General features: G+C 33.0%; 1 protein-coding gene across 2 annotated transcripts in view; it reads right to left on the bottom strand.

Annotated features, from left to right (window-relative positions):
• Positions 1 to 481: 481 nt before the first annotated feature.
• The window catches only part of LOC106457212, a 16,441-nt gene continuing 7,823 nt past the window's right edge, over positions 482 to 9,099 (bottom strand). The window contains exons 3-4 of one of the 2 annotated variants that reach the window (XM_013916605.2): positions 4,471 to 6,474; positions 482 to 634 (exon numbers count right to left, since the gene is read on the bottom strand). In XM_013916605.2, the coding sequence (XP_013772059.2) occupies positions 597 to 634; positions 4,471 to 6,474 (2,042 nt within the window). In that variant the 3' untranslated portion in view covers positions 482 to 596. Of the gene's footprint in view, positions 635 to 1,129; positions 6,475 to 9,099 lie in introns of those variants that run through there. The other variant, XM_022383046.1, reaches the window with a different exon arrangement.

The raw sequence follows: 9,099 nt of genomic DNA, 5'->3' as shown, positions 1-9,099 counted from the left end.
GTTTGGTTGCTGTTATTTCCAAAGCTCTTGGTTAGGATCCAGATCGGATCATTGGACAGATGTCATTTGTTTCACATTACAGTTGGTTATGGTATGCGGCTTATCATGCAGTAGGTTATTATTGAAACAAGTATTGATACAGTTTATCATGGAGTACCTTATCATTCAAACAAGTATTGATACGGTTTATCATGGAGTAGGTTATTATTGAAACAAGTATTGATACGGTTTATCATGGAGTATGTTATTAGTGAAATAAGTATTGGTACAGTTTATCATGGAGTATGTTATTAGTGAAACGAATATTGATACGGTTTATCATGGAGTATGTTATTAGTGAAACAAGTATTGATATGGTTTATCATGGAGTAGGTTATTATAAACTATTAGAAAATTTTCTAAACTACTTTGTTAAAGAAACATTATATTTTAGGGACGACTTAACAAAAATAACTCCTTTATAGCTTTGCACGACTGCGTGAGTATTTGAAACAAACACACATACCAGTTGGAACTTTACATCCTTGTAAATAATATCATACTTGTTGCTACACTTCTAGGAAGATGGTGGGCGAAGATTGTACATGAGTTCCTGTTTATTCGTCACGCCATGGTGCTGTCTTTTCCTTTGTATCTGTGTAATTCGTATACATTATTTTAACGAATTTAATCAAACATAATAAAGTTTGTTATAAATTATTAAAAGTACGAAACTTTGGTTCGGCTGGTATTCATCTGGAGGACTAGTTCGAATTTTTTAAACCTATCAATGTAATTAAATGCAGTATAATTTAATAGAAGGACCTAAATAAATAAGGTCAACTAAGAAATAATCATATTTTTTTAAATAAATTAAGATTATGTTAATAAAATATAGATAAGAAAATTAATTATTCATTTAGAATCCGATATTGTACTTTGTAGAGGGAGACTTGGGTACCTAGTTTTTCAGTTATGCCAACCTTACTCCTCAGTGGATAAAAGAATGATTAAAAATATAACCAGTTATAACTGTCAACTGAGTATATGTGAAGAGCATAAACAAATTTGTTTATACATTCTAGAGATGCAACAAAAAATTGAGTTACAAAAAATATACTTTCTATATAAATGTTTATTTTACATGTGGTGCCATCTAATAGGCAAAATGGGTATCGCAAACAGAAATTTAAAATACATACTGAATACAGCTGAAATAAACATAAATGACACTTTCACCCATTGAGATGGTTATAAAAAGAAAGATTTTATTGAACATAAATAGCTTCTACCCTAAATTTATAAATTAAAATTTCATTTTACATACATATAGTTTGGGAACGGATTTAGTTTCCCAAATTGGTTGCATTTTCTAATAAAGAAAAATAAAGCTTTTCAATCTTCACTCTCAGTAGCATCAAGATTATGAAATAAAACAGATTATTAAGCCATAATTTCAGGTTGAAATTTTCATTCCTTGTTTTCTTTGGCAAAAACGGATTAATATACAACAAACCTCGAAACTCGTAAAAGAAAACGAACGGTACTAAAGAGGCCCGTTAGATGGCGCATGTTATTTACACACAATTAAGGAACAAGGCATGAGTCTAAGCAGTTTAAATCAAAATGAATGTATATAGAATGACAGTAGAAAAGGAAATACGTTGAATTTCAAACCTCAAACCCTCAATGTTACAAAATACTCCAAAAAATTTATAAATACATTAATAAACAAAGAAGGTGTGTTTCAAAGTAAAATTTGCAGAAGGTTTTTAATAAGTTAATGAATAACAAATAAAATAGGTATTAAATTCAAGTAAAAACATGTAGAGAGGAGAAAAATTCATTATGTGAATATTCACAAAAACATTAATTATAATTATGCAAGATTATTAAAATAAATTGTGTGAAACGATATAATTTTTTACTAAAACTGTTTTTGATACAAAAAAATGACTCAGTCACTAACATGAAAGGTTTATTTAAATAAATTTATACCGAATGATACCGAATGGTTTGCAAAATCTAGCTGAAAATTACAGCTTAAATTTGTTTCAACTTTTTACTATTACGCTTCTCATTATTAGGATACTAGTATTATGTTTGTCATTATTAGGATATTAGTATTATGTTTGTCATTATTAGGATACTAGTATTATGTTTGTCAATTATTAGGATACTAGTATTATGTTTGTTCATTATTAGGATATTAGTATTATGTTTGTCATTATTTCAATAGTAGTATTATGTTTGTCATTATTTCAATAGTAGTATTATGTTTGTCATTATTAGGATACTTGTATTATGTTTGTCATTATTTCAATAGCAGTATTATGCTCTTATGATTTACAAAGCACTTCGAAGAGGAAATTGATATAGTCATTCAATAATATTACGGTTACATTAACTAGGACATAATATAAATCATACAAAAATATTAAGAGTTATACATTATTATAATATTCTTCACAAAATCAACATCATAATTTATATACATGTTCTTTAGCATATACTCTTATTACCAAATAAACGTAATCGTTGATAGACTGCCTTTAAAGCAAATAAGTGTCTCCAATTTATCAAACTATATATTTAAAAAACTTGGTTGCTACTTTAATATGCCATTTTTAAATTGAAACTATTTTTCAATTAAATCCGTAGGATGTCGCTCGAGATATTTCTAGTTCCGTAAGAATTTTTTTGTTTGTTTGGAATTAAGCACAAAACTACACGATGGGCTATCTGTACTCTGCCCACCACGGGTATCGAAACCCGGATTTCAGTGTTGTCAGTCCGTAGACATACCGCTGTGGCACTGGGGGGGGGGGGGGGTAGCGTAAGAATTCTAGGATATGACAGCATTATTTCTTTTGGATTTTACTTATCTTTATAGTAGAATTTAGAGCAACATTAAACATGGGCGTTTATCTGAGACGTGATGGGCTTTATTTGAACTGGATATTAAATTTTTATTGTTCTGTATGAATTACACCAAACTGGATTACTCTGGAATGTCTTGCTGCACATACTTCAAACCTTCTAAAATAGTTCTATAAACTCAAAAACTAAAAAGAAATATTTTACCTTTATCCACGATAGCTTTATCAAAACTTAGTTAATCATACTTAGTTACTTTCTGATACAGAAAGTTAATGTTGTACTACCTTAGCGGCATCTATTGGTCACTTCCAGTATCATTGCACCAACTTATACATCAAATAAAATATTTAAATCGTGTTATGCGATGAATAAACTTGGGCCTGAATAGAGAATTAGCAGATTTTACAGTTATTATTATTTTTTAAGCATTTCGTTGAGGCTAACGTACATTTATGATAGCAGTTTTCATTCTGTTTAGAAATATTGAAATAATTTTGTCGATTCCAGTTTCATCTCAGATGTTTCGAAGTTTGTTGAGACATTTCTTTGGAAACAAAATATAATTCTTGATTTCAAGAGTATGTTTGTCAGTAAAATGATTTGAAACAGAGGTTTTATAAACTATTGTAATTAGAACAAAACACAAAGCCTCTCTATCAGGACCGCAAGGAAGTAAACACCCACGTGCCATGTATCGCTGGTTATGCGCGTTTCCTACTCTGCAACCTTTACAGATTCAAACGTGCTTTATTAACGCTTTCCATATTCGTAAAATTTACGTCTCTTGAGCCATTCATTTTGTGATTCCTCAATAGGTATGTTAATGGTTACAAATGCACACAAATCATTTATTACTATTCATGGTTATGACGATACATGTCTGGGAAGTATTATATTTTATGATGTAAAACGGACGTACTTGTTACAACTTACAAAATTTATATTAAAGGTGGATGTCGTAAACACATACTGTGATGGCTGTCACGCTACAAACATTATATTCAATAAGTATAATATGGTAAAAGAGATTAGTGTGATTCTAGCTTAATTTATATGCAGATCTATAGAAATAATTGAAATGGTATATAGTTTTTATCTGAGTACGAAGAAGCACAAATACTGTTACATCCTTCTTTAGGGACAAAAACTTCAAAATTTACAGCAAATACACCGTTTTTACTGAAAAAAAAATGTCATGAAACTTGTATTTATGTATCAATAAAATTATAATACAGAAATGAAAAGAAATATTCTTTCTTCCCTTTCGTCAATAATCATAAAACACCACGATTACCACCAGTTAAAATAAAAATATTTTCATTAGCAACGTTAATGTTTAATCTGCAGTATCTTAATTGTACCTCAAAGCTTTGCTTACATTTTGGAATAAATGATAAATATTCATTGTTTTCCAACATATACAAAATTTAGGTTAGGTTTGAATTGTAAACGACATTATTATGCAAAGCAAATTAAATATTATAAGATTAAGCTTTTGCACATTCGCCTGATTCTTTCATTTTCTTGACATTTACAAAGATTTTATTAGTTCAAATAGAACTAAGAATTAAACTTGATGTATAAAGATCGGATTATCGATTCCTCTCATACCGTTTCGGTTATCCTTAAGACTTTCTGCTAACTTCTCCTTTGATTTTCTCTTAAAATTGGAGTCATCTAGGAGTTTTGTTTTATCCATGTCACCTTTCTTTGCGAAAGTCTTTAATTCTGATGGTGTGGAAATTTGAATGGGAAAAGTATTATGTTGTGAGTACGATTCGTCAAGTTTCTCCGCTTCTTCCAATGGAATCACGCTTGTGTTAAAGGATTGTTCCATATTTTTTCCGTTACTCTGAGACTGTGGCTCGGGAAAAGTTGTCTCTGGGGTGTTGTCTTCCTGTACAGAACCCCTGTAGTAGTCCGAATAGATTGTTCGTGGGCGTGGTATTCGTGTAAGGGAGTAATCTTCCAGACGTAAGGTCACATGCGGAGTGTTCGTTTGGAATTCGGAAGGCTTAGGGGGCTTTCGGCAACAACATTTGACGCAACAAATAAGTAAAACGATTATCAGAACAGCCCCAAATGAAGCCCCCACTGCAATGAAGAATATCAGTTCCTCTCTCGCTAACTCAGCTATTGAAGTATCTGATTTGTTATTCGTTATGCTTGCTTCGTCATCACTAACTGGATGTAAAAAATATGACTCGATTTCTGTTTCCAATGATGTGGAGTTTATTTTAAGGTTAATCCCCACAAGATTATCAACAAAAGTTTCAAGTTCTTCTTTATTGTTGGTTGTCACTGTTACATTGACATTTAGAAACGTGGTGCATCGGATTTCATTTACAATCACAGAGCTTTGGTCATTGTTGTTGCTATTGTTCAATGCCTGTGCAAAGGCCTTTCGAAATTGATTAGATAACACTCCTTGATGGGTGCAGTTCCCTTGAAACAACAGCACGAGTGTTCGCGCATATTCTATTTTAATTGGCGGTGGTGTAATTGTGCTATCACGTATATCATGTGGAAAACTTAAATTGAAGGTGGTATTTTCTGCAGTTGATGTTGGTATAATGCTGGGAAGTTTTTCCGTATTATGAGCAAAGTCACTTGTTGAGTTAAAGAGTAAAGAAGAAAGTTCGGTTGAAGACTCAGAGTTTGGTGTAACTTCTGCAAATGTATACGATCTATTATATATATTAGTACCAAGTGAAATGTTCGAAGTTATTTGGAAACTAACAGTTCTCTGTCCTATTGTGGTAATATTATAATCTTTGAATGAAGAAGTTGATGCGTGAGTAACAGCTTCCTGTCCAGTTGAGGAAATATCAATATCATTCACCGGAGAAGTTTGTGATTCGATTGTAGTTTCTTTCTTTGTTATGGAAGTACCCAAATATTCGAACGAAGAACCTGATAGGTGGATAGTAGTTTCCTGGCCAGTTGAGGCAATATCAAAATTATTCACCGGAGAAGTTTGGGATTCATTTGTAGTTTCCTTCTTTGTTATGGCAGTACCCAATTGTTCAGATGAAGAACCTGGTAGGTGGGTAGTAGTTTCCTGGCCAGTTGAGGCAATATCAAAAGTATTAATCGGAGAAGTTTGGAATTCATTTGTAGTTTCCTTCTTTGTTATGGAAGTACCCAGTTGTTCGAATGAAGAACCTGGTGGGTGGGTAGTAGATTCTTGTCCAGTTGAGGAAATGTCAGAATCCCTCAACGGAAAAGTTGATGATTCAGATGTAGTTTCCCTCCTTGGTATGGAAGTACCCACTTCTTTGGATTGAGAGCCTTGTGGGTGGGTATCAGTTGCCATTCCTGTTGTGAAAGTAACTAAATAACTTGATGTAGAACTCGGAGTGTGAATAGGAGTTTCCTCTCTTTTCGGTGAAGAATCAAAATAATTGGATGAAGAAACTGGTGTTAGAGTAGTTGTTTCCTGTTTCACTGTGGATAAAAATGGCGATAGTTCTTGTTCTTTTGTAGTTATATTTAAGTTATTTGGAAGAAAAACAGATTGTTTGGTTGTAGTTTCCACTGTTCTTGTTAAAGTACTTAAATATTTGCCTGTAGATCTTGGTAACTGGGTGCTATAACTTGAGTTGGACAGAAATTCTAGAAAAAATAATTGCAATTAATAACAAAAAATCTTCAGAAACAAAAAGTTAACTTGAAATTCATTCATTAATGCAATAAACAAAAAATACAATTTATGTTCTCCGATGTCCAGGGATTGGATAAACATTCATTAGAAAGATATGCACTATAGTACAAGACAACCATCAGTGTTTCAATAAGTATATTGAGCCATTCATAATATATACATATGTATTTGCGATTCTTCAGAAATGTGGAAACGGGAAATTGATGTTGAAGTACTGTTTTGAGAATACTTCACAATGTTTATTTAGAACTAAGACAATTTAGTAGGCTAATATTTGGAAGGCTTCCTAATGCTAGGCAAACAGCCATACATCTATGGGTAGCACAAAGTACTTCATAACTTGATTACTGTACAGTAACACTTGCACCAGCAGAATGAAAACACCGTTTTACAAGGATGAAGCAGGATTCTAGCACCAACTGGTTACTTAATTAAGATCCCAAAACATGCACTTATGAAATATTCCACTTACTTATATACGCAAAGTAGACTTGCCATGTGATATATTAGGTTATTGCTCTAGCCCTATAAATAAGGGAAAGAAGAATAGTTTTACTACTTTCAAAGGGGCATGATAATGTCTGTATAGCAGGAGCACCGTTACCAAAGACCATTTCTGCCATCAGCACCTATCAACAATGGCAATCGAAAGAGAATACGTATGGCAATAGGCAAAACTGGAATCACCACGTCTACTGACTGACCAAGTGAAAAATACAGCTCTTCGGGCTTATAAAGTGCGACAGGCATCAGACTATGTCCCATACGCCCAATTCCTTCAAAAGTGGTCATAATTGAACTATTTACCGTTGCACCATATGAAGAACATTATAAAACCTGTTATATGCAGACAAATCTAGTTATCTCTGATGGAAACGGAAATGAACTGGTGACAACTGTAAATGACAAGTGAGAGGAAGTGATACTAAAATGTTTAAAGCAAGATAATAAAGGTGAGAGAAAATATTTTCTTTAATTATCTTTTAGGAGGTAGGTGGGTGTGAGGAACTAAATACTGATAGACCTCACCCCCTGGCTAAATCTGTGACTGCAATCATATGCGTATGGTACGTTTTGCTTTTTATCAAAGTAAATACAGGTCTGCCTGTCAAAAGTGATTGGGTTTTATCGTACTTTTTATACTCGCCCTAATGTATTATGGGTTACATTGTTTTGTACTGATAGTAGAAATAAAATGTAAGGAAAATTCAATGAGACACTTGATTTTGATTGTGTTGTTCCGACATTGCAAGCTGGTCGAGGTGGTAAAATTGTTGAAAAAAATTGTTCTTATTCTTTGTCCCCCCCAAATGACATAGCGATATGTCTGCAGATTTACAGTGCTAGAAACCTGATTTCGATACTCGTGGTGGGCAGAGCAAAGATAGCCCAATGTGTAGCTTTGTGCTTAATTACAAAACAAACAAACTTCTTCTTTGTTGTTGTTTTTTATGTTGTTGTAGGTATTAATCCCTTAAAACGTGCGAATAATATCCAAAGTACACATGAATATTGATACCGATTATATTTGCCTCACACTGTTGTATTTCCAGTCTAATGGCCAAAGGCCTCCAAAATGATAATGCTTGTTTATTTGTTTTGGAGCCAAATCACACTGGGCTATCTGCTGTGTTCACCGCGGGAAATCGAACGTCGAAATTAGCATTGTAAGTCCGTAACCTTACTGCTGTCCCACAAGAGGACAATGATAATGCAGCAAAGTATCCTGCAAACAAATTAGTTTGAAGAGTACGAGAGTGTCCTCAGCCATCTGCCTTAGGTAGCACAAGCAATGAATCTCAATCTGATTCAAGATGAAAGTTGCCTTTGCCATACAACAAAGAAAGCAACAAGAAAATGAAAACAGCTGACTTTCAGAGAGATATTGAGATTAATCTTACTTTTATGCAACAACAGGGACCTGGTGACGCTATAACTACCAGAGACAAACATTTGCAAATCCAAACAGAACATCTAACAATTGCCAGAAAATGTCACGTTGTAACACCTGTTTTTCAAAGATACCTGAAGTAGAAGGACCAAAAGTTGCTAGGAAAAAAAAGGTAAAATTAATTTCTACCCAATGAACTTATTGCCCAAACAAGCCATTTTTGTTTTGTTTAGAACACTTCCAAGGGTTTCATTAACATAAAATAATTTTTCTATCATTTCATTATATTAATTCTTTGTTTATTTTTTATGCAAAATGCTTCTTTGTTTTCACTTTCATTTTTTGTACTACATGTTTTCATTATTCATGCAATTGAAACTTTAGTTTACCTTTCAATTTTTTGTGTTTATTTTGTATTAAGTTTCTATGCGTGGTCTGTTTCCTCTCATAGGCACGTATACATTAGCAAATGTGGGGTTTTGTAGTAACTGAATGGATCTTGTAGTAAGTGAATGGATTGTGTGTAGCATTTCACTGTGATATCAAACGTTAGAGAGGTCGCGTCAGATAGTTCTCTCTGACTCTAGTTTATGGCACCCAATATTTATTGTTGTTGTGTTAGCGTAAAGCTATACAATGGGCTATCTGCGCTTTATCTACCGCAAGGAATCGAACCAATGATTTT

Source organism: Limulus polyphemus, unplaced genomic scaffold, assembly GCF_000517525.1.
Source record: "Limulus polyphemus unplaced genomic scaffold, Limulus_polyphemus-2.1.2 Scaffold304, whole genome shotgun sequence".
NCBI classification, from domain to species: domain Eukaryota; kingdom Metazoa; phylum Arthropoda; class Merostomata; order Xiphosura; family Limulidae; genus Limulus; species Limulus polyphemus.
The sequence above is the reverse complement of the archived record's forward strand: the minus strand, read 5'-3'. Positions and strand labels throughout refer to the sequence as shown.